General features: G+C 46.8%; 1 protein-coding gene across 1 annotated transcript in view; it reads right to left on the reverse strand.

Annotated features, from left to right (window-relative positions):
* The window catches only part of ELN (elastin), a 186,656-nt gene that overhangs the window by 13,555 nt on the left and 147,932 nt on the right, over positions 1-25,169 (reverse strand). The window contains exons 23-36 of the mRNA XM_044675622.1: positions 24,937-25,074; positions 24,711-24,755; positions 21,855-21,950; positions 17,602-17,661; positions 15,825-15,875; positions 15,655-15,711; positions 15,019-15,150; positions 14,382-14,420; positions 9,623-9,754; positions 8,899-8,958; positions 7,804-7,929; positions 7,216-7,269; positions 6,581-6,652; positions 5,696-5,859 (exon numbers count right to left, since the gene is read on the reverse strand). Of these exons, the coding sequence (XP_044531557.1) occupies positions 5,696-5,859; positions 6,581-6,652; positions 7,216-7,269; positions 7,804-7,929; positions 8,899-8,958; positions 9,623-9,754; positions 14,382-14,420; positions 15,019-15,150; positions 15,655-15,711; positions 15,825-15,875; positions 17,602-17,661; positions 21,855-21,950; positions 24,711-24,755; positions 24,937-25,074 (1,226 nt within the window). The remainder of the gene's footprint in view (positions 1-5,695; positions 5,860-6,580; positions 6,653-7,215; positions 7,270-7,803; positions 7,930-8,898; positions 8,959-9,622; positions 9,755-14,381; positions 14,421-15,018; positions 15,151-15,654; positions 15,712-15,824; positions 15,876-17,601; positions 17,662-21,854; positions 21,951-24,710; positions 24,756-24,936; positions 25,075-25,169) is intronic.

The following is a 25,169-nucleotide window of genomic DNA, read 5'->3' on the forward strand; positions in this document are numbered from 1 at the left end:
AGGTTCCAGGTAGGGTCCCAGCCCAAAATTATATTCCCCACAAGCCTGTCACATGACCCCAAATCCCATCATTTGAAATTCTTTCCACTCAATCTTGAAGGCTTTCTCATTTTTCCAGAGTCATCTATAAAACTATATTACCCTTAGGTGGGGTAACTGCTTAAGCTGTTATCCATTAGCACCTCCGTGAGGGAAAAGGAAACAAGATATGTTCCTGGGGAGATGATGTGGTAGAAAGATGCTGGTCTGAAAGTCAGAAGATCTGTTTTCATTCCCTCCTTCACTACCTAATAACTGAGTCTCTTCTTTGGGTCTCAGCTTTCTTGTCTGAAAAATGGGGGAGGGCTTAGAAAGATGATCTACAAGGAGCTATCCTGCTCTTCTATCCTGTTTCTACAGATGGAGGCAATGAGAGGAAGGAAAAAGACTCAAAAATGGAGGTGAGAAGGTGACAAACTTCTGACTTCACAGTTGTGCAATGGGGGAGCCCTCCATGCCCTTCCTGGCATTATAATATAGGATGAGATGGAAGGAGGGAGGGTGAAGTGCCTAAGATGCTAACATTTTACCCAACAGCCCAGGGAATGGAGCAAGGAAGGAAACAAGAATTTAAGTGCCTTCTATTTGCCAGGCACTGTACTAGGCACTCCACAGAACACAGAAAATACTCTCCCTTTGCTACTTATTAAAAAAATCTCAGGAAGATGAATCTTTGCTCCCCAAATGACATTAGTGGCTTTCCTCCTCCAAAGAAAATGCCTACCGTACAACTGGGCATCACCTTCTCCGAGTTAATGGCCCACAAAGAAAATCCTCATGGGTCACCGTGCAGGGCACCTACAATCAACATGGCCTTTTCCATGAGAAAATGTTGACCTATTTCCTGGGTGTGTGTTTTGGGTCTTCAAAGACCAGAGAATAATGGAAATAGTTAAGCGCCATGTAACCAAGCCAGGTTCGAGAATTCCCTGGGCTTGTTGAAGGAGACTCTGCACTGAAGTCCCCCAATAATTCTTTATGGGATAGAAGTGATTCTGGGTTCTCAAATGGTGTCCTAGCAAATCATCAGCTCTGTCAGGGTCTAGCTACCAAACTGGAAAGACCCAGGGTATGCCTGTTGCCTGAGAGGCTAAATTTGGAGAAGCTTATCACAAGGTTGGTCTCAAGGCCATGACATTCATTTTTGCCTCTGATTTCAATGGTATAGAGTAACAAAATTGAGGATTTTTTTAAATCTTTACTTTCTGTCTTAGTAACAATTCTAAGAAAGAAGGTTAAGGGCTAGGCAAATGACTTGGCCAGGATCTCATGGGTAGGAAGAATCTGTGGTCAGGTTCTCCCACTCCAGGCTTGGTGCTCTGTCCATTGAGCTGCCCCAAAATTGAGTATATCTGAAAAGTTGAGTGGTGCTTTTAACTTTTCAGAATGCTTTTCTCTCTCTTCTCTCATTTCATTTTTCATTTAAGCCAAGAGGTACTGATGCTAACATTTTGCTCAATAGCCCAAGGAAAGAAGCAAGGAAGGAAGAAGCATTTATTAACCACCTACTATTTGCTAGGCACTTCACAAATATTATTTCTTTTGATCTACACAATGACTCTGGGAAACAGGTGTTATTCTTATCCTCATTTTACAGATGAGGAAACCGAGGCAGACAAAGGTTAAGGGACCCACCACGGGTTGCACAATTAGGAAGTATGTGAGGCCAGATTTGAAAACTTGGAGCTTCCTGACTCCAGTCAATGATGTATCTAGCTACATCTGGGTAGGGAGAAGAGGAATTCATTATTATCCCCATTTGACAGATGAGGAAACTGAGTGCTAGACAGGTCCTTGTCTTGCCTAACGTCATATAGTTAGTTAGCTGCAAATTTGGGAGCAGGATCCAGGGTTCCTGATGTTTGGTCCAGTGTTCTTTTGCTGATATTTTGCTACCTTCTGTTTCCCTCTCATTTCATTCTCAAGTACCTTCCATCATCCTATAGAAGCTAGACAGAATCTGAAAAGTCTTAGTTTGCAGATGAGGAAAAAGAAAGAGAGAGACTCAGTGACTTGTTCAAAGTCACACAGTGAGTAATTATCTGAGGTGGGGTTTGAATCTAGATTGTCTTGACCCCAACCAAGTCCAGCACCCATTAACTACTCTGGCTGAGAGCCTGCTCTTTGCCCAAAGTAAAAGTTCCTCTTTTCCCCAGGTTCCATGTTACAGGAATTCATTCCTTGCCTCCCTTCCAATGTGACCTCAGGAAATCACTTAACTCTCTCCATTCTCAATTTCCTCATTGTAAACTGAATTAAATGATGTCTGCCACCTCTAACATACTATGATTTCTGTATTGCCTAGTGTCTCTCTCCAGTAAACTTAGAAGTGGTGATGCACAGCACTCTGGAACAAGTCCTATATACATACCTGAGTTCATATCCCAGCTGATATTTATTGGTGGTGTGACCATGTGTGAATCACTTAAAATCTGAGAACCTCAGTTTCTTCATCTTGAAAATGGAGATCATAATACCTTCAAGGCTCACTTCACCATGTTGTTGTGAGGGAACTGCTCTATAAATCAGTCATTATTAACTACCCTAACATTTGCTGTTAGACATCAAAGGAGGGAAAATAAAAGGAAAGAAAATCTGAGTTTGAATCCTGCCTCTGACACATCCTGGCTATGTGACCCTGGATAAGTCCCTCAACCTCCTCACAGTGTGCCCCTAAACAGCTCTATACATGTTCATTCTGCAGAGCAAGTGTGTAGAGGAGTTCCTCATCAGGAGCTTCCTATCACAGGTCTTTTCCCTTCAAACACACACTTCATCAAATTCTGATGCTTACCCTAATTAATAACCAGAATCTTCTGGATTTACTTTATTTACCTGATTTATTCCAGAGATGGCAAAGCACCTTACCCATACTCATTAAGCCCTTAAATAGTTTTTAACATTATCCATCCTTCTAGCTCAGATAGCTAGAGCACTGGGGTTGGAATCAAGAAGATTCCTCCTCATCAATTCAAATCTAGCCTCAGGCACTTACTAGCTTGGAGGACTCTGGGTAAATCACTTAAATCTGTTGGCCTCGGTTTCCTCAATCTGTAAAATGATCTGAAAAAGGAAATAGCAAACCACTCAGATATCTTTGCCAAGAAAACCCCAAATGGGGTCATGAAAAGTCAGGCATGACTGAAACGACTGAAAAACAAACCTTCTTTCTCACTTCCCATTTCAAAGTTAGGCACATACAGGCTGGTGCAAAGAGTATATGGAGTAGTGGGTGGCTCAGAGGATAAAGAGCCAGGCTTAGAGATCATAGAGTCATGGGTTCAAATCTGACCTTAGACACTTCCTAGCTGTATGACCCTGGGCAAGTCACACCAATCCTTACCATTCCTATGATTTGGAACTGATACTTAGTGTTATTTCTAAGACGGACAGTAAAGGTTGTTTAATTTTTTTAAGACTATATGATAGTAAAATAGAAGCACAGGAAACCCCTTTCTAGTTCAATCTTCCTATTTTACAGATGAGAAAACTGAGACCCAGAAAGAGGTAGCACTTGCTCCCAATTGCCCAGGAAGTTCAAACCAGAACTTAGCTCTCTAAACTCCATCTACTTTTCTTTTCACTTCACTCCACTTCTTATCTGTCAGTAGTAACCGAAGAAGAAGGAAACTAGTACCAGCTAATGGATGGTATTTCCAATTTCTATTACAATCCCAGTTAATTCATGGTTTCATTTATCTTGGGCTTGGCCTCTGTTGTTCAGACTCTGGGCTGTGAGCCCATGCTAATGCAACTGACTCTTTAACCCCTACAAGGATGCATTCAGGAAAAGACCAAGTTATCTATCCCATTTTGCAGATGGAGATAAAGTAAGGCATATACCCAGAAGATGTCAGTAACCAAGTTAGGAATGGGGCCTGGCCCCATTTTTCTTCCAGAAATAGTCATTAATCAGAAAGGTCAAGGCTCTAAGAGCAAAAACTTGGCAAAGATATTGACCAAAAACAATTCTCTAATTTTTTGCCTCCCAAGCCAGCTGTGTCATTGAATATTAAAGGGACTCAACCGAGCTACCCATTTGACTAGTGGTGGCCTGAAGGAGCTGGTTTATGCAGGAGGAGGAGGAGGAGAAGGAGAAAGAAAAGGAGAAGGAGGAGAAGGAAGAGGGAGAAGGAGAAGGTGGAGAAGGAAGAAGGAAGAAGGAAAAAGGAAGAAGAAAGAAGGAGAAGGAAGGAGGAAGGAGGAGAAGGAGAAGGAGAAGGAGAAAGAAGAAGAAGAAGAAGAAGGAGGAGGAGGAGGAGGAGGAGGAGGAGGAAGAGGAGGAGAAGGAGAAGGAGGAGAGGAAGAGGAAGAGGAAGAGAAAGAGAAAGAAGAAAAAGAAGAAGAAGGAAGAAGAAGAGGAGGAGGAGGAAGAAGAATAAAACAACAACAACAACTATTATTATTATGGCTAACACTTGTATAGCACTTACTATGTGCCAGGCACTGTGCTAAGTGCTTACGAATATTACTCATTTGATCCTCTCAACAACTTTAGGCGAGAGGTGCTCTTATTACCCCCATTTTACAGATGAGATAACTGACTTAGACAGAGGTTAAATGACTTGTCCAAGTTCAGCTAATAAATATCTGAGACTAGATTTGAACCCAGGTCTTCTTGACTTCAAGCTCAACGCCATATCCATTATACTATCTTGCTGCCTCTAACATATTGGTTTGAAAGGAAGGTTGGAGCTGGGGCTTTAAAAGACAAATGAGAAATTTTGTATTTGAGTGTGACTCATAGGGAGCCATTGGAGTTTATTGAGTAGATGAGTGATATGGTCAAAAAGACACTTTAGGAGATTGACTTTGGTGGCCATGTGGAGGACAGATTGGAGTGAGGAGATACTCGAAACAGAGAGACCAAGGAGGAGGTTCAAACTCATTCAATAAATGAAGTTTTAACTAAAATTGAAGCAGGGAGACTGAGGAAGAGGTTATTTTATTTGCTTTAACCCTGACCTTCCATCTTAGAGTCAATACTGTGTATTGGTTCCAAGGCAGAAGAGCAGTAAGGGCTAGGCAATGGGGGTCAAGTGACTTGCCCAGGGTCACCCAGCTAGGAAGTGTCTGAGATCAGATTTGAACCCAGAACCTCCCTTCTCTAGGCCTGGCTCTCAAGCTACTGAGCCACCTCGATGCCGCCTGAGGCGGAAGTTATTATAATCATCCTCTGGAGGTGACCTAAGGTGGGAGCTATGAATGGAGAGAGGCTATGGGAGGAGGGCATATTGTAGAGCTGGCACTTGGTTAGATTTGGGGAGAAGAGGGGAGAGAGAGTGTAGAGGAGAGGATGTCTCTGGTGTGCAAATTGGGGTGACTAAAAGGATGCAGCATCCTTGACAGAAGAAGGGACTTTGGGAACACTAGCTCCAACTTTGCCCCGAAGCCCCGGCTCTGCTGGCTTCCCAGGGCTGCTGGGAGGATGAATGAGAGAGAAAGAAAGGACTCCTGGGACCAGACCAAGAAGGAGAGATATTCCCCATTTCTGCCCTGGGTCTTTGGCTTCCAATGGAGTCTCCCGAGAAATCCTGGCCCACCCATTCAAAACTTCCAGACGTAGGCTCCGTCCCAGTCCTGCTGTGCTCACCACACCCTCAGCAAGGGCTAATTTGGTTCCCTGGGACTGGAGACCCTGGCCAAGGTCTCTGACCCCAGCCTTCCGGGCAGTGATTGTCTCGGGGCCAAGGGACTTCCCAGACAGCTGCCTCCCATCATCCTTACTGGTGGAGCTGTGGGGTGGGGCCCCAAGGGTGGCTCTGTTCCTCCCCACCTCCCCACTCTGGGATGGCCGCAGGGCAATGACCAGGCACTTGTCTGCTTGGCATGGAGAATGGGAGTGGAGGGCAGGCCAGCAGGAAGAGAGGGAGGGAAGAGAGGATCGATCTCTGTTCTGCTCCCTGCTCTCTAGGTCAATGTTGGCTTCTAGACATTGTCCTCTCTTCCCCTGTGCTGTCACAGTGACCCAACTGAACTCCATGGAGGCTCATGGATGTTTTTTCACATCTGTCCATCCTCATACTAGGGCGCCCATGTTTCTCTCCTCAGGCAGGGGTCTTCCCAGGGGTCAGAAAGGGTCTTGGCTCCCCCCATCAGACCAGGAGCTCCCAGAAGGCAGAGAACCTTCAAGGAGGAGGCAACATCTCTTCCTCCCTCTATCTCTCCACTCAGTGTCCAGCCCAGGGTGACTCAAGGCAGGGAAGCTCCCAGGAGACAAGCCCTGTTTGTCTTGGAAGGGTCCCTACCCTCTCTCCCACCTTCCTGCCCTTCTCTATGAGTGCCCACACTGGTCTGTGCACACAGGAACGTAGGCAGGACTCAGGAGCTGATGGCTCCTGGCAGGCTGCTTTATGAGGAACCTTCAGGGCTGGTTCAATCCTGCCCCATTAGACTGTGAGCCCCTTGAGGGCAGGGACTAACCTTACTGTTTCCTTTTTCCCTCCTGGCACTTAGCATGATGCCAGGCACAGAGTAAGTAGTAATAAATGCCTGTTGGTTTGGGTAGAAGCACCATCTTAGGCTCAGAGAAAGGACTCACCTGCCCCTGGAATCACTCTAGATCCTGGCAAGCCTCCGGCGCCTGGCACAAGGCCAGCCCCTCCAGCAGCACCTATGGGAGAGGAAGGCTGGAAGTTAGACCACAGAGAGACAGGTGGGTGACAAATAATGAGGAAGGTGATGGGAGACTCCCAGCCTCCCCTCCATGACTGCCGTATCCATCTCCCAGAGCAGGGCCCACAGCGCATTTGAGATGCTCAAAGTCACTGGATCATTGAGGCCTCCCCTCAGCCAATAAACTCAACTCTGGCCTTCCCCGGCCCCATCCTTCTCTGTCTTCCTCTACGATGCCCCACGATCCCTGTGCCGTGATGCTGGGCATTCTAGCAGTTTCCTTTTCACGAGCCTTGGATCTGTTGGGGTTCCCTGAAATCTTTTTTCTCTGGAAATACTCGATCAATCTCTTGGCACGGGAAGGGCCCTTCCTTAGATCATTCCTCTAACTGCCAACTCCTGGCTCAAGGGGATTGACACCAGGGGACGGGCTCTTCGGTTACTGGGACTCCCAGCGACCAAGAGCATCCTTGAAAGGCAGAGAAAGGCCGGAAGGGGTGCTGGGAGCTGCTCTGGGTCCATAAGTGGGGCCTGGGTGGGATGCGGAGATGGGGCACTCACCATACTTGGCTGCTTTGGCTGCGGCTTTAGCTGCTGCAGCTGGAGTTCCTGCTCCTGTGTGATGGAGGAGAGAAGGCTCAGCGACTTCTAGCAACCCCCTACCTGTTTGAATTCATTCATTCATTCCTTTGTTCACTCATTCATTCATTCATCGCAGCTAGACTTCTCCAGCATCTCTTGTATTTTGAGCCTTGTACTAAATGGGTTGGTGGAGTCAAGAGGAGGGAAGACAAAGGCCCTGACCTCAAGGGCTGTATAGTTTGCTTAAGAAGAGAAAACTAAGTCCCATGAAAAGATCACTCCTCACAAGGTGGCCTATGTCCAAAGGAATGGGCCAGTCCATCGGTATTGCAGAGACTTAGAGGAGGAAGGGATCAATGTGGTTGGAGCGGTCAAGGATGTCTTCCTGGAGGAAGAGGCACCAACCTCTTGGGGGATGGACACTGGGATTTGTTGAGGTGGAGAGGAAGCATTTCCAGGTGTGGGGGAAGGATCTGGGTCAAGGGTTGGAGGAAGGAGGGGGCATGATGTATTTGGGGGAACCCAAGGAGGGCACATACACACAGAGCTTCAGGAGGGACAGCTCACCTGTCACTCCGCCAGGGATACCTCCAACACCGGGGACTCCTCCAACACCAGGGACTCCTCCGACACCGGGGACTCCTCCAATGCCTGGGATGCCTCTGCCTCCCAGCCCTCCAGCTCCCCCAAGGCCTGAGGATCATGAAGAGAACAAACCCTCCGTCATCATCAGGGTATGAGTCCTAAGCTCACAAGATCAAAGATGATCAGGGACCCTGGACTTCATCTGGACCAACCCCTTCAGTTTGTATCGGAGAAAACTAAAGCTAAGACTGGTCCACATTACACTAGACCTGGGGGCAGGAAGACCTGAGTTCAAATCCAACCTCAGATATACCTAGCTGTAATCCTAGGAAAGTCATTTAACCTCTGTCTGCCTTGGTTTCCTCATCTGTAAAATGGGGATAATAACAGCACCCACTTCCCAGGATTATTGTGAGGATCAAATGAGATAATAATTATCATGGGCTTGGCACAGTGCCTGGCACATAGTAGGAACCATATACATGTTAGCTATTTATTATGATTACTCCACCATGGTCTGCCTCAGTGTCCCCATCTGTAAAATGAGGGTAATAATAGTCCCAACCTCCCAGGATTGTTGTGAGCACCAAATGAGAGCGCTGCCATGTGCTTGGCACAGTGAAAGCCTTACAGAAACATTAGCCCCCTCCTTTTTCTTGCCAAGGCGAGTGAGTGAGGGGCACTAGAACTGGAACCCAGATCTCCTGACTCAGGCCCATATTCTTTCCTTGCACCAAGCTTTTGGAGACTTCACAACAGGAGGTGTGGGGAATTGGAGAAGGAAGAAGGCAATGTGTTGGGGCAGCCAGGAGTAAGATGGAAAGCTCGGGGAATGGGAGTTTGAAGCAGCAAGACTGGGGAAAGTTCACCAGGCTGGGGAGAAGGAAGCCTAGGATGGGAAGGCTCAGCAGTGACTTTTGGGGGCCCCAGGACACAAGCTGAGGTGTTAAAAATGGACCCCAAGACCCAGTCAGAGAGCTGGCAGTGTTAGAAGGACAGTGTTGGAGACTCCCATAAAGCCTAGCCTGGGACAGAGCCTGGAGCCTTGGGGACTGCCCTGGGGGGGAAGATGCTCACCATACTGGGCAGCCTTGGCGGCGGCCTTGGCTGCTGCAGCTGCCGCTGGGCTCCCTGCACCTGAGGAGATAGAAGAAGTGAGGGACCCATCGAGCCCCTTCCAAAGAGGCATCTCCCACCATCACGTGCTTGCTGCTCGGTTCCTGGCTTCCACCCAGCTGCCCAATGGGTCTGACTCTGCCCCTCTTCCCCTGAGTATCCAGGTAGCCTCCTGCTGCCTCCAGGATCAAACAGAAGATCCTCCGGCTCTCAGAGCCCTTCCCGACCTGGCTCCTTCCTGCCCTCCCAGCCTCCTTGAACCTTCCTCCCATCCGTAGGCTCTAGCACCCAGCCACCCCTTGAACAAGACGCTCCATTTCCTGCCTCGATGCATTCTGACTAGTCTAGAGGGCTTCCCCATCCCTGGAAAGCTTTCCCTCCTCATCTCCTCCCAGCCGGCCGGCCGCCCCGGCTTCCTTCAAGTCCCAGCTAAAATCTCACCTTCTGCAGGAACCCTTCCTCGGCCCCCTTCGTGCTAGCGCCCTCCCTCCGGGATAATTTCCAGGTGATCATAATTATCCCGTCTCCTCTGTACGTGGCTGTTGCACGTGGGCTCCCCCATTAGACTGCGAGCTCCCGAGGGCAGGAACGAGGCTTTCCCCCCCTTTTTAGGGGCTCTCAGCTCTTGTAAATGCTACATAAATGTTTGCAGGATGAGGCCCAGTGACCCCGTCCCGCTACTCACCTGGAACACCTCCTAGCCCTGCAGCCCCAGCTCCTGGGACCCCGGCCACACCGGGCACCAAGCCAGGTCCGGCTCCTCCCAGGCCTCCCAGGCCTCCCAGGCCTCCCAGGCCTCCGGCTCCTCCGGCCGCTGCTGGGAGCAAGAAAGTGGAGACACACCTTAGTGCCGGAGTCTTGAGGGTCTAGACTCCCCTCTCCCTCTTCCCAGACCCAGAGTGAGACATAGCAGTAGAGGAATGATGCAAAAGAAGCTCTGGGGTACAATCTTCCTGCCTACTACTCGTGGCAGCTCTCTAGAGCTGGAAGGGACCTCGGAAATCGTGCCGTTCAAAATAAAAATGATAAAAATCCTTATCTTCCTCCAGCCTGTGTGACCCTGGATAAGTCACTTAATTCTGTTTGCCTGTTTCCCTCCAAGAGCAGCCCGTTCTACTTTGGGACAATTCTCCTTCCTAGCAGGGCCGACTAGGTGGTAGAGTGGATAGAGCACCAAGTCAGGAGTCTGGAAAATCTAAGTTCAAAATCAGGCTCAGACATTTACTAGCTGGGTGACTCTCTGAGCAAGTCACTTCACCCTGTTTGCCTCAGTTTCCTCATCTGTAAAGTGAACCAGAGAAGGAAACAGCAAACCACTCCAGTGTCTTTGCCAAGAAAATCCCAAAAGGGGTCACAAAGAACTGGATGCAATGAAAGAAAGCTAAATAATAACAAAAAAGGGCTGGGTGATGGGGGAGAATAATGCCTGTTGCTGCTGAACTCACAGGGCTCTCTCTCTCTCTCTCTCTCTCTCTCTCTCTCTCTCTCTCTCTCTCCGTCTCTCTGTCTGTCTGTCTGTCTGTCTGTCTCTCTCTCTCTTTCTGAATCTCTGTCTCTCTGTCTGTCTGTCTGTCTCTCTCTCCTCTCTCTCTCTCCTTGAGAATCCACAAAAATGGTTGAATGCTAAACAAAAGCAATAAATCATGCTGGAAGCTACCAAATGGTCTTCCTACAGTCAGACCAGGCTTAAAGGGACACCTGCCGCCCCAGTTATAAAATACAGACTCGTCATAGAGAATGTAAGCTCCCTGAGGGCAGGGAATGTCTCCTGGGAGAGAGGGCTCTGCCACACACTGGCTGAGAGACCTTGGGCAAGTCCCTTCCCCGCCTCTGGCCCAGGTTGTGCTGGCTGACCTCGGAGGGCCTTCCAGTTGGAAAGAGCCAGTTCGATGATCTGGGGATGAGGACGACCTTCCTAAAAAGCTGGAGGGTTTCAGACCAGCAGAGTGGATGGACGTGGAAACATGCGAGGAGATGCCGCCAGGGAATGGCAGTGGGATGGAGCGAATGGAAAAGGAAGGGATTTTCCAAGATGGAAATTGGGCCCCCAGCCTCCCAGTGTGGGCCAGTCAGCGGCCTGCAGAGGGGCCGAGACATCCAAGAATCCTGCTCCATGCAGAGCCCTAATAAAGCGGGCTGAAAAATCATCTGTTGGTCTGCTGAGTGCAGGATGGGCCAGAAACGACAGCCCTCGCTTTGGCGGCTGGCTGGCGAGAGCTTGGCTTTGGGGCCATGCCAGCCTGGAGATGCCGTCATTCCTGCCACGTCCTCAGAGGCCCACAGGGCCCCCTCCCCCGGCCCCCACCAAACAGATTTCACAGAAAGGCTCCTGGCCCCACAGCGGGCAGGGAGACGGGCCGACGGATGACCAGGGGGTCGCGGCAGGAGCCCGGAGCCACTGAGGGACGGGACTCGTCCTGACGCAGAGACTCCGTCAGGCAAGCTGGTCGCCATTCAGGGTCTGGAGCAGGTTAAATCTCAGCCTCAAGACCAGAAAACAAGTTCTTTAGCCAGAGAAGCAGGTTCTTGAACATGGGAATGAGCCCTGAGCCTTCTCAATCAATCAATCAATCAATCAATCAATCAGTCAATCACTAAACATGTATTAAGCACCTACTGTGTGCTAGTCACTGTGAATATCAGGGGTACAAAGAGGCAGGAGACAGACCTGAACCCTGAAAATGGAGAGCGTCCTCTTCCACATAGTCCTCAAATGTCATTCTTAAAAAAAAATCCTTTACCTTTTGTCTTGAAATCCATAATAAGAATTGATTCCAAGGCAGAAGAGCCGTCAGGGCTAGGCAAAGGGGATGAAGTGACTTGCCCAGGGTCACACAGCTAGGAAGCATCTAAGACTAGATTTGAACCCAGGACCTCCCATCTCTAGACCTGGTTCTCTATCCTCCAAGCCACCCAGCTGACCCTTCCGGGTTGATTCTTCTCACACTCAACCTTCCTGTCCCTTTTTTCCCCTCCCTTCTACTTTTTACCTTGTGCCTCTGCATGGACCATTGGACGTGGCAGGAAGATTCTCCCTTCGAGAATCCCAAACTCCCTCCAGAGTTGAGTTCAGGTGCTGCCTCCACACAAAGCCTTTTCTCATTCCCTGCAGCTAGTGTCCTCCCAGACAAATTATTTTATGCTTATTTAGTATTATGTATTAGGTTTACTTCTCCTCCCAATACGTTTGCACATATTTGTTGGCTTATTGTCTCTTCTTTTAGACTGGGAGCTCCTTGAGGCAGAGACTGTTCTTTGCCTTTTTATTTATTTATTTATTTATTTATTTATTTATTTATTTATTTATTTATTTATTTATTGCAGCCCCAGCACTTAGTACAGTGCCTGGCACATGGCTGTAATCGTTCAATTATTTTTCAATCATGTCTGACTTTTCATGACCCCATTTGGGGTTTTCTTGGCAAAGACGCTAGAGAAGTTGGTCATTTCCTTCTCGAGCTCATTTTATAGATGAGGAAACCGAGGCCAGCAGGGTTCAGTGATTTTTCCAGAGACACACAGCTAATAAGTGTGTGGAGTGCTTTGCCATTTCCTTCTCCAGCTCATTTTACAGATGAAGAAACCGAGGCCAGCAGGGTTAAGTGACTTACTCAGGATCACCCAGGTAAGTATCTGAGGCTGGATTTGAACTCAAGAAGATGAGTCTTTCTGACTCCAAGCTCAGAGCTTTGTGCACTCTGGCACCATCTAGCTGCCCCTGGCACATAGTAGGCACTTAATAAATATTAATTGACTCATCCAGTAGAATGTAAGATGCCCAAGGGCAGGGATGGTTTCTACTTTCAGTGTTCAGTGCAATTCCTGGCAACTAGTAGATGTTTACTAAATGCTTGTTAAATTGAATGAAAATGGGAAATTTTTTGCTGGCACATCTGGAATCCCTGCTTCAGGAATGAGAGGAGCACATCTGGTCTTCCTATAGCTGATGGTATCTGTTTTCACAGATACCCTTTGGCAGAGCAGACTGGTTGCTACAGTGCACATGGGGTGAGGACTGGGTTTTGGGGTTCTCTCCCCATGTGAGCCAGTCCCATAGTCCCTCACTCCCTCAGAGTGTCTCATAATGATTACTTTTTGGCCTACAATTCTCTTTTCCTAGGCGAGGAGGAAGAGTCCTAACACCCTATTATGAAAGAGTTTCCAGGAATGAGCCATGTCTACAAGAACCTAGATCTCGACATGGAAGGAACCTCATATGCCATCGAGCCCATAAAAAATCATTTCAAAGAAGAGGAAACTGAGGCTTTGGGAAGGCTTGATTTTATCCTATTGATGAGGAAACTGAAGCCTGGAGAGAATATTCAGCATCTTCCCTTTTGTGGCATCTAAGTAAAAAACTTATTTTTTTTTAAGACTTGGGGGGGGGGCAGCTGGGTAGCTCAGTGGATTGAGAGCCAGGCCTAGAGATGGGAGGTCCTGGGTTCAAATGCTGCCTCAGATACTGCTCAGCTGTGTGACCCTGGGCAAGTCACTTGACCCCCATTGCCCACCCTGACCACTCTTCCACCAAGGAGCCAATACACAGAAGTTAAGGGTTAAAAAAACAAAGAATGTTAGACTTGGGGGCAGATAGGTAGTTGAGTGGAGAAAGAGCCAGACCTAGAGAGATAAGAAGTCCTGGGTTCAAATCTGGCCATAGACACTTCCTAGCTGGGTATCCTTGGCTGAGTCACTTGACCCTGATTGCCTAGCCCTTGCCCTTCTGTCTTAGAGTTGTTACCAAGATGGAAAGTAAGCGTTTAAAAAATTTTAGACAAGGGGCAGCTGGGTAGCTCAGTGGATTGAGAGCCAGGCCTAGCAACGGGAGGTCCTGGGTTCAAATCCAGCCTCAGACACTTCCCAGCTGGGTGACCCTGGGCAAGTCACTTGACCCCCATTGCCCACCCTTACCACTCTTCCACCTATAAGTCAATACACAGAAGTTAAGGGTTTAAAATTAAAAAAAAAAAAAAAAGAGAGAGAGAGAAAATTTTAGCCAGCATTTACAAGGCACTTTCTATGTGCCAGGCACTGTACTGGGTGCTGGGGAGACATCGATAAAGAATAAAATAAGGCCAGCTTTCAAGAAACTTGTACTTTAGCATCACGAATCCCTTCCTCCCTCAGCAGGTTGTTCTAAAAGCCTGTGTGTAAAATGCTTTGTCATCTTGAGTCGCTCTAGAGATGTCTCTGTTCTTATCCCAGTTGGATGGGAATTTTCTCTCTTCCCATATCTCCTGATTTCTCCTGGTTCTGGACTTGTTCTATAATACCAGGCTGGCACCTGTTGAGAAATCCTTCTCTCGTCCCACTCTGATCCTCCTTGAGGCAGGGACCTTTCACATCACAGTTCCAAGACAGACCCCAGAGCCAAGAGATTGGGACAGAAGATGCCTGAGGCATGGGAGGACCAGAGAAGGAGAAGCCAGCTCAGGGACACTCACCATACTTGGCTGCTTTGGCTGCTGCGAGGGATCCTGGAGCTAGAGGAAGAAATGGAGAGACTCAGGGACTTCTCCATACCATAGTCCAAAAGAGAAGGAAGTTCATGGGCTGAGATGAAGGACCCTTGAGACCTGGACTAGCCCAGACTGACCTGAGAGTCCCCTGTTGCTCTCTGCCTAAAGCTACTCTCAGAGCATCTTCTCCCTTCCCGGTAGGACTCCCAGCCCATACTGTCCCCATTCACTGTAGCTCTCCCTCTCTTCAAGTGTCGCTCCGATTGTTTAAGGCATTTTACACCTTCTGCCTTGTAACATCTCTGGTATTACCTTGCTAAATTCCATCAATCTTTCTGAGCCAGAGGCTTATTTCTATTATCGGACTCTAAGCTCTCCGAGGGCAGGAATCGGGCTTTCCCCTCCTGAGCACCTGTGCATAGCAACTGAATGACTGAGGGTCCCAGTGGCTCCCTGAAACTTGAGATTCACAGGTCCAGATCCTACCCAATCCACTGATCTCATGATCAAATCTACACTCTTGGGGCTCCCTAGATTGGCCTCAGGGAAGAAAAACCAATTCTTCCACTTCCCCCACTGAACACAATTTCAGCTAGAACCCATTCCAGTCTGGGATGCTCACCTACACCAGCCCCATAGCCTGGGATGGCTCCAGCACCGGCAGGGTAGCCAGGAACAGCTCCAGGAACAGCTCCAGCTCCAGCTCCAGCTCCACCTGGGTAGCCAGGAACTCCTCCAATCCCAGCGGCAGCTCCTGGAGAAAGAAAGGTGGTGGGTGGGCACATGGGAAAGCACATAGAATAGAAAAGGGAGCCCAGTGGGAGGTTGGGAAGGGACCCAGAGGCTAAGACCCCGAAGGGCTTTTCCAATGAGAAATAGCCCAACTGAACCCAGAAGAGGTTGAGAAGAAACCAAGAATTAAAGTAATTTCTGAGTCTTTTATCTTTTAGGGATTTCAAAGGGCCAGAAAAGAAAAGAATCCAGGTCATTGGATAGTTAGCTTAGGGCTGTAAAAGCAGCTAGATGACTCAGTGGATTGAGATCCAGGCTTGGAGAAAGGAGGTCCTGGGTTCAAATCTGGCCTCTGATATTTCCTTGCTGTGTGACCCTGGTCAAGTCACCCAACCCCCATTGCCTAGCACTCTTCTGCTTTGGAACTCACATTTAGGATTGATTTCTAGATGAAAGGTAAGGATGAAAAAAAGCCTCAAGTAGTCTCTAGCTCTGGGAAGTAGATGGTTTTCCAAATGCCACTTACTGTATTGGGCTTTAGCGGCTGCTTTGGCTGCAGCTTGGGCTGCAGGAGTCCCTACTCCTAGAGACACAAAAAGGGAAACAGAGTCAGAGGCCATCCTGTCTTTGGAACTTAGTTGTGTGTTCATGAGCTCCCCTCTCCCATATCCCTATAACACAGAGACCCCCTCTTACCTGGGATAGCTCCACCACCAGGACCACCTGGGACTCCTCCTGGGAGTAACCCTGTGGAGAACAAAAAGAGGGGATCTAGAGCCCAGGTCTGAGCCACGGGGGGGATGGGAACCTTAAGGTGTTGGAAGAGGGATGGTGGAAGGTGAGGAGACATACAGGAGCTATACAGGGAGTCATCTCTCCTGAAAGCAGAAACCTTTGGGATGGAAGATAGACAATGTGCAGTCCTGGAAAAAGTCACAGGATCGGTCAGATTTAAAACTGGAAGGGACCACAGAAGTCATCCGGTCCAACCCTCTAGATGGGGAAACTGAGGTCCATGGAGATGAAATGACTTAATATCATAGGAATATGGAGGATAGGCTGGAAGGGACCTCAGAAGTCATCTAGTCCAACCCTTTAGATGGGGAAACTGAGGTCCATGGAGATGAAATGACTTAATATCATAGGAATATGGAGGATGAGCTGGAAGGGACCTCAGAAGTCATCTGGTCCAATCCTCTAAATGGGGAAACTGAGGTCCATGGAGATGAAATGATTTAATATCATAGGAATATGGAGGATAGGCTGGAAGGGACCTCAGAAGTCATCTAGTCCAACCCTCTAGATGGGGAAACTGAGGTCCATGGAAATGAAATGATTTAATATCATAGGAATATGGAGGATAGGCTGGAAGGGATCTCAGAAGCCATCTAGTCCAACCCTTTAGATGGGAAAACTGAGGTCCATGGAGATGAAATGACTTAATATCATAGGAATATGGAGGATAGGCTGGAAGGGATCTCAGAAGCCATCTAGTCCAGCCTTCTCATTTTACAGATGGGGAAAGTGAGGGCCAGTGAAGCTACAGGACTTTCTCAATATCCCATATCTTGTAAGGGATAGAGCCAGAAGTCAAATCCAAGCCTCTCCTGACTCTGAATACAACATCCTTTCCAGATTGGAGGCCATGCTGGGGTTAGCAGGAGGAGACCTGGGTTTGAATCCAGTTTCAGACACTTAATAGCTTTGTGACCTCATGCAAATTATTTGCCTATCTACCTCAGTTTCCCCATTTATAAAATGAAGGGATTAGATGAGGAGTCCTTATAAAAGGGATCAAAGATCCTGTAAATTTGTTACCTGTATGTATGACTTTGGGATCATGAAGAGTTGGACATGATTAAAACAACTGAACAACAACATGGATGACCTTGTATCTCTCCAGACTGTAGTTTCCTCATTGGTGAGATCTCTTTCAGTATTTTTTAACCCTTACCTTCTGTCTCAAAATTAATACTGCATATTGATTCCAAGGCAGAAGAGCAGTAAGGAGTTAAGTGACTTGCCCAGAGTCACCCAGCTAGGAAGTATCTGAGGCCACATTTGAACCCAGGATCTCCTGTCTCTAGGCCTGGCTCTCAATCTACTGAGCCACCCAGCTGCCCTCCCCTTCCAGTTTTAAATCATGATTTTTCTGATTATGGATGGAGAGGAACCCATATCTTTATGCTTTCCAGATTTCAAAGTTCTCCTCTGTCTTCCAGGATTGCCACTTTCCCTGTATGGAAATCCTTTGAGAGAAAGGCTGGTGATGAGGTGGGCATCTTGGGGGAAGGGCCGCAGAGGCACGTATGGAAGAGGAGGCTGATAATGGATCAGGAGCTAATGAAGATGAAGGACCACGTTGGGGAACCCAGGCCACTACTAGTCAGGCCGTTAGCAGAAGTGAGGAAGCCCAGGGAACCAAACTGAGGTGGATTAAATTGATGCAGATAATATTCACGAGGGCACCTACCATACTGGGCAGCTTTGGCGGCGGCTTTGGCAGCAGCAGCTGCTGATTGAGCCAGTGATCCTGTAACGAGAAAAGAGAGCAGGGCTGAGTGGGAGCAGTGACGGTCAAGAGGTGCCCAGAGAGGAGAAACTTCCTTCTACCTCTTCCTTTTTCCTTCTATCGGGCTCTTGCCTCTGATTTAAAAATGGGAGGGACCTCAGAGGTCATCTAGTCTAACCCTCTCATTTTATAGATGGGAAAACTGAGACCAGAGGAGATGAAATGAACTAATATCAGAGGAATATAGATGGTGAGCTTGAAGGAACTTCAGAGGCTCTCCAGTCTAGCTCTCTCTCTCTCTGTCTCTCTCTGTCTGTCTCTGTCTCTCTCTCTGTCTCTCTGTCTCTGTCTATCTGTCTCTGTCTCTGTCTCTGTCTCTGTCTCTGTCTCTGTCTCTGTCTCTGTCTCTGTCTCTGTCTCTCTCTCTCTGTCCCTCTCTCTGTCTCTCTCTGTCTCTCTCTGTCTCTGTTGGTCTGTCTGTCTGTCTGTCTGTCTCTTAAACTCTTACCTTCCATCTTAGAATCAATACTGTGTATGGCTCCCAAGGTGGAAGACTGGTAAGGGCTAGGTAATGGGGGTTAAGTGACTTGTCCAAGGTGAACTGCTAGGAAGTATCTGAGGCCACATTTGAATCTAGGCTTCCTGTCTTTAGGTCTGGCTCTCAGTCTACTGACCCATGTAGCAGCCCCCCTAACCTTCTTATTTTCATAGATGGAGAAATGGAGGTTCATAGAGATGAAATGAATTTATAGGAATATAGACGATGAGCTTGAAGGAACCTGATCAAGTGTTACTTTTCTTTCCAACTTACTAGGGTGACCTAAGCCAAGCCTTTGTCCTCAGTGGACCCATTTCTTAATCTGTAAAATAAAGGCTTGATTTTTCTGCTGTAGGATTCTATCTGCAACCAGACTCCCAAACATGACAAATGGAAAAGGCGAGTGATCAGTGTAGAAGGGACAAAACTGCTGGAAAAAGATTTTTAAGAAAACTCTGTTAAGTTGTCTGTTCTCGTAATCCCCGGCTCCTTCTCTTGGAGGCAGCACACTCCCCAGGACGGTCCCGTACTTGAGGCCAAACCCTTTTGCAATGTTTATCTTGGTCGGGCTCTGAGCTCTTTGAGAAATCAGCTTGGACCTGACTCAAGAGAACAAGAACTACAATGACGAACAATAACGCCCGTGGAAAGGTCACCAACAGGAAATTGGACTCGGAGTAATTAAAAAAGCATTAGAGAAGAGAAAATCAAAACTGGTCCTTTTTTATTTTTTTTAAGTGTTTTTGGAGGAAACTAGGAAGTGGCAGGGGGGAGGTGGGGAAGGTAAAGGGAAGGTGTATTCCCAGAAATGACTGGGAAGTTAAAAAAAAACTAGCATCAATAAAACTTATTTTTAAAAATGCAAATAAATTAGTTCTATTTTTAAAAAAATCCTTACCTTCTGTCTTAGAATCAATACTGTGTATCAGTTCCAAGGCAGAAGAGCAGTAAGGGCTAGGCTATAGTGGTTAAGTGACTTGCCCAGGGTCACCCAGCTAGGAAATGTCTGAGGCCAGATTTGAACAAAGGACGTGCCATCTCTAGGCCTGGCTCTCAATCCACTGAGCCACCTCAATTCCCCTCAGCTATCTTTAAAAATAGTTAAATCCCCCCACTTTAAGAATCTACGGGGAATCATCACAGATACATGCAAGGCAGATACTTAAAGGAAAGGAGAATGATTGAAGCAATCAAGAGAGTTCCTGCCCTCAAGAAGCTTATTTCTACTGAGGGGAGTACATGAAGGGGCATCAGAGAGGGTTCTGGGTAAACACATGTAAGACTGTTTCCCAATAAGTTAATGTTAAAGCTCGCTTCTTCAAGCCAGGGGAGTCAGAGGTGGAGCCCTTTTTTGGAGGTGAGAGGAGGAGGATGGAGATAAGACTAATGGCAGAATCAAAGAGCCCTGGTGAGAGGATGGGGTTGGGGTGGGGGCAGTTTCAGTCATTGACTTAGTCAATGGAATGGAAGATGAATGTACTTTCCCTCTAATTTATTTTTTAAATCAAAGGTTCTGCCTGATAGGAATTTAGAGAGAATGAACCTTCAGTGGAATGTGGTATAGCTTAATTAGTATTTTCCCCCAGTTCTGAACTGTTTTGATCACAGCCTTATCTAACCCCATTTGAAATAAGCTTCTTGAGGGCAGGAACTGTCTTGATTGCTTATATTTATATTCCCAGGACTGGCATTGAACAAGAGCTTAATAAGTGTTCTATCTCTCTAGCTGTGTCTCAATCTCTCTCTCTTCTATCATCTATCTATCTATCTATCTATCTATCTATCTATCTATCTATCTATCTGTCTGTCTGTCTGTCTATCTATATATCCATCCATCTATCCATCCATCCATTCATCCTATCTATCTATCTATCTATCTATCTATCTATCTATCTATCTATCTATCTATCTATCTATCTATCTGTCTATCTATATATCCATCCATCTATCCATCCATCCATCCATCTATCCATCCATCCATCCATCTATCCATCCATCCATCCATCTATCCATCCATCCATTCATCCTATCTATCTATCTATCTATCTATCTATCTATCTATCTATCTATCTATCTATCTATCTATCTATCTATCTATCTATCTATCATCTATCCATCTCAGTCTATTTGTTTGCCTGTCTTTTTCTCCCTCTATCACCTAACTCTTTATCTATCTCTTTCTCCTCTATATTTCTCTCCACTTATCTGCCTATCTTTTTCGTCCCCATCATTTGTCTTTATTGCTTTCTCCTTTCATCATCTCTATTACCTAGCTTCTGTCTTTCTCCTATCATCTATCATTTGTCTATCTTTCTCTCTACCATCACTCTCTTTTTCTCCTCTATCTTCTATTTATTCATCTATTTCTTTCTCTATCTCTTTCTCCATCTTTCATCTCTCTACCTCTCTATCTCTCTGTCTCTCCCTCTGTGATCTCTCTCTCTCTGTTCCTCTTGTTTGACTATTGAGGCCATAAGCTCATAGCAAAGTGGCATTATTCATCTGGCATCAATTGTCCTTGATTCTGGCAAACACAAACATTAAGTGATGGGGGTCTTATCTCACCTGATTTTGCAGTGTGTGTGTGTGTGTGTGTGTGCTGCCATGTAAAGTAAGGCAACCACAATTATTCTCCCTAGGGGAGGGGACAATTGTAAAATTTGTCCCATGATTAGGAAAACCAGTTTCCTGAGCATCCTGTTCTTCTCACCAGGTTTCAGGTTAAATCTGAGTGATGATGTATGAGATGGGGATAAAGAAGGCATCTTTGTCCTTTCCTGGACTATCCTTTTGGGGCAGGGGTGTCCCTTGCTCCTTATTCATGCCATGGTACTTTCTCACACTGTTTGAGCTTGATTTCAGAGACAAATCTAGAGGCATCTGGCAGTAAGCAGAGAGAACCCAGAAGATGAGGTTGGGAAGACCTAGAATCAGATCCCACCTTGGACACTTTCCAGCTCAGTGGAGATCCTCTGCCAATCAAGGCCTCAGTTTCCTCATTGTAAAGTGAGGGTATTGGCCTAGCAAGTTGGTCTCTAAGGTCTGTATTAGCTCCCATCCTATGATCTTATGACTTCCTTGGGCAATGCTTCTCCAAGTAGGAACTGTGAACCCCTGGGGTCCCTGAGACCCTTCTAAGGCATCCACAAAGTCAAAACAATTTTCATAATAATACTAAATTTTAAATTTGATGAATACTATGCATAATAAATACTAAATTTATTTAACATTTCTCAGCTAGTGAATACTACTATTTATAACTCTCACAAGCAAAAGCTCTTTTGGCATTCCTCAATCATTTTTGAGAGTGTAAGGGGGGGCCCTAAGACTGAGGAGGCAGAGAATTTTTGTCCTAGAGGATGATGAATCCAGAGTAGAAGGAAGGAGGAATGTGGGGACAAAGTAAAGAGCTCTGGAATGGAGGAAGGAAACCCTAATTCTCTCAGTCATTCTACAGACTCTGTTGGTGAACCTTGGTCCAAAAGGGGAAGGTGCATCCCCTTAGTTTTCTTCTCCATAAAATGAAGGGGTGGACTAGAGGGATTCTGAGGTTCCTTCCAACTGCAGCATTCTATAATTCTGCGGAATCATTTGTATCCTCCTCAGCCCCCCTGGGAAGCCTTGACAAATTGCCTGAAAATGGACAGAGGTCCAAACTGGGTGGGAAACAACTTACCTGGACCTCCTCCTGCACCACCTCCAACACCTGGAATAACTCCCACGCCTGGGATGCCAGCACCAGGAACTATCCCTCCGAGACCACCAGCAGCACCTAGGGAGATTGAAGAAAGTCAGTCTCTCTCTAAATCACAGGGGGATAAGAGTTGACAATCTCAGCTAACTGGATTAGAGGAGGGTGCAGGGGAGAGGAGAGGGGAAGGCAAGGCTGGGTGACATGGAGAAGAGTCAGAAGAAGCAGGGGTACTAGTAACCCCGAATTAGGGACAAATAAAAAGTCATTTCTGGGGTGAGACTGCAATAGAGGCAGCCTAGTATTGGGAAGAGAGAAAGAGACAGACAGGCAGAGACAGAGGTGTCTCTAGCTCTCTCACATCCTACATTTTGCAACAAAAGATTCATCGTACCTTCTGCTTGTGAATCAGCCCAACCATTGATTCTTGGAGAATATGAGACACTTTTAATTCATTTATGAAAAGTGGGAAAGTAAATCTGTTTATGGACTCTGCTCCTAGAATGTGGGGCCACTGAGAACTGGACCTAGATCTTGAGCTTCCCGAGAGCAAGGACTATGTTTATCTTTCCTATGAAGACACTTGAGACATGCTTCTTGAACCAATGAGTGTGCCTCCTGGATGAACAGTCCTGTGCTAGCTATTATAGGGGAGAGGAGAGAGGGAGGCATGATCCCTGACTTCAGGGAGCTTGTGGTCTACCTAAAGAGAGGATGGACCATCCCAACATTACTGAAGGACAATTCAAGGCACCATATAAGTTTTAATATATATTAGATATAATATATTAGAACATATATTTCTATAACATTTTAAACATATTATATATTATATATATTTACATATTATATTTATATATTATATATAATGCTGAAAAATGTTGCAGGAACTCAGAGGAAAGAGAGAGATCACCTGGCTGGGGTGAAGACTTCAAGAAAAGTTTTGATTTCAATTTCGAAGGATAGAGAGGATTTGTAGAGAGGGAGGGTAGATCATGGCTTAGTGGAATGGGCACTGGACTTGATGGTAGGAGAACCAAGTTAAAGTTCTGTCTCTCCAACTCACCACTTATAGGACCTTGGGCAAAATAGAACTCAATTTCCTCACCTGTTAAATGGGTTTGGGGTGGGTGACTAGATGGTCTCTAAGGTCCCTTTCAGTTCTAAAATCCTAAGAAAATGACACAATCTTTTTTGCCTCAGTTTCTTCATTTTTCCTAGACTCCTCTCTCTATGTACTGTCTAGATTGGTGATCTCATCGGTTCCCACATCATTCCTATGCAAATCTACCTTAGTGGTCCTTGCCTCTGTCCTAAAGTCTGGTCTCAGATCTCTGTCTGCTGGACATTTCCATCTGAATAGCCCATAGTTGACAATTTTGGTCTGAAATCAAAAGCATTATCTTTCCTCTTAACCTCCCTCTTTCTCTTGAGGGTGCCATCATTCTTCCAGTTACTCAGGTTCACAATCTTAGAGCCCTCCTCTACTCTGGATTGTCTCTCATTCTCCATACCAGATCAGTACCTTAGATCTAGGTTATTTTGCCTCCCTAACTTCTCTATACTCTATCCCTTTTTGTTTTCTTACACCACAACCATCCTAATGAAGCGGGAGCTAAGGAAAGTTTGGTATTTTTCAAACATATAGTACTTTAAAATAATTATTTAAAAATACCAGGGTAGGTAGGTGGTTCAGTGGATAGAGAACCACGCCTGGAGACACTTCCCAGATGGATGACTCTTGGGCAAGTCACTTAATCCCAATTGCCCAGCCCAATGATGGTGAACCTTTTAGAGGGGTGGGTGATGTCCTTAGGCGTGTGTGGAGAGGGGAAAAGGAGCAGCCCAGTCCTGTCTCCCTCTGACTTTCTAGTAACAAACTCTGGTAAACTCTTTGGGCATGTCCCTCTGGCATGCGTACCATAGGTTTGCCACCACAGGCCTAGTCCTTATCACTCTTTTGCCTTGGGACTAATACTTAGTATTGATTCTAAGACAGAAGGTAAGGTTATTTTAAAAAAGTACCCTGTTGCTTCAGTTATGGCCTGACTCCTCCCTCTTCCTTCCTGCCTTCCCTCTAACTTTAACTTATTGCCCATATTTTCAGGGATTCATGACATCAGCTCTGTGTTCTAGCTATGTCCTAATTTTGAGTCTGGTGGCTTGAGTATTTCCAGAAGTCTTCCTGTCTGTTAAACCTTTCTGATTGCCAGTGGCAGGCTTGACCTCTTGCCTTGGCTCCTTGGGGATCATTGGGACATAGGATTGGGAGGAGAGAGAACTACCTCTTTAGGAAGGAGGAAAGAAATGAATAGAGTGGGGAAAGGAAGAACAATCTTTGTGGGGTGGGGAACCTTTGTGGACATTTTAGAAGCTTCTCCTAATCCCTTCTGATATCAGCCAATAAACTGCTTCACAGGATCACACATCCAGAGTTAGAAGGTACTTTGACCAGTACCCAGTACAGACAGCACTTAATAAATATTTGCTGACTGATTGATGTCAGAAGCCATCTGGTCCAACCACCTACTTCCACAAAGGAAGAAGTTTTGACTCAAAGAAAAGGAAAGGACTTGCCCAAAGTCACACATGTAGTCAGTGGCAGAGCTGGGATTCAAACCCATGCAGTCTGACTCCAGAGCTGGGATTCTTTCCACTGTACCCCATTGCCTCCATTACCCAGACTAGTAGAGTAGGCATAACTGTCTCTGTAGGGTCTACCTGCAGGCTCCTAAAGTTCTGACTTCTTGTGGTGGAAGGAAGGATGGGGAGAAGACCCTGGCCTGCTCTGGGAGCAAGGAAGGAGAGGGCAGGGTCCCAAGCCCACTCAAGGGCACTCACCATACTTAGCTGCTTTGGCAGCAGACTTGGCAGCAGCAGCAGCAGCTGTGGTTGGGGGAAAAGAGAAGAGGGAGAGACTTAAGGGCTTTGGAATCACCATGTGATGGAAAGGTTCGTGTAGAGACCTTCAGTACCCAGGACAGCCCCGAAGCCAGGAACCACCCTCTGCAGAGTCCCAAGGATGGAAGAGTCAGAACCCACTTCTGGGGATTGAATTCAAACTCACGAGAGAGACCTGTCCCAGGGATACCTCCAGGACCGACCCCCGCACCAGGAACAGCTCCAGTGCCAAGGCCAAAAGCAGGAATGCCTCCAGCACCCGCACCAAAACCAGGAACTCCTACTCCAGTGCCAGCCCTGGCCCCTGAAGAAAGAAAATGGTAGCATGGAGCAATGGACCAATAGGGAGACATTAAGCCTCCTCCATGCCCTTTAGAATCAGGATAGGACCCCAGACAT

The sequence above is a fragment of the Gracilinanus agilis genome, chromosome 4 (assembly GCF_016433145.1).
Source record: "Gracilinanus agilis isolate LMUSP501 chromosome 4, AgileGrace, whole genome shotgun sequence".
NCBI lineage: Eukaryota > Metazoa > Chordata > Mammalia > Didelphimorphia > Didelphidae > Gracilinanus > Gracilinanus agilis.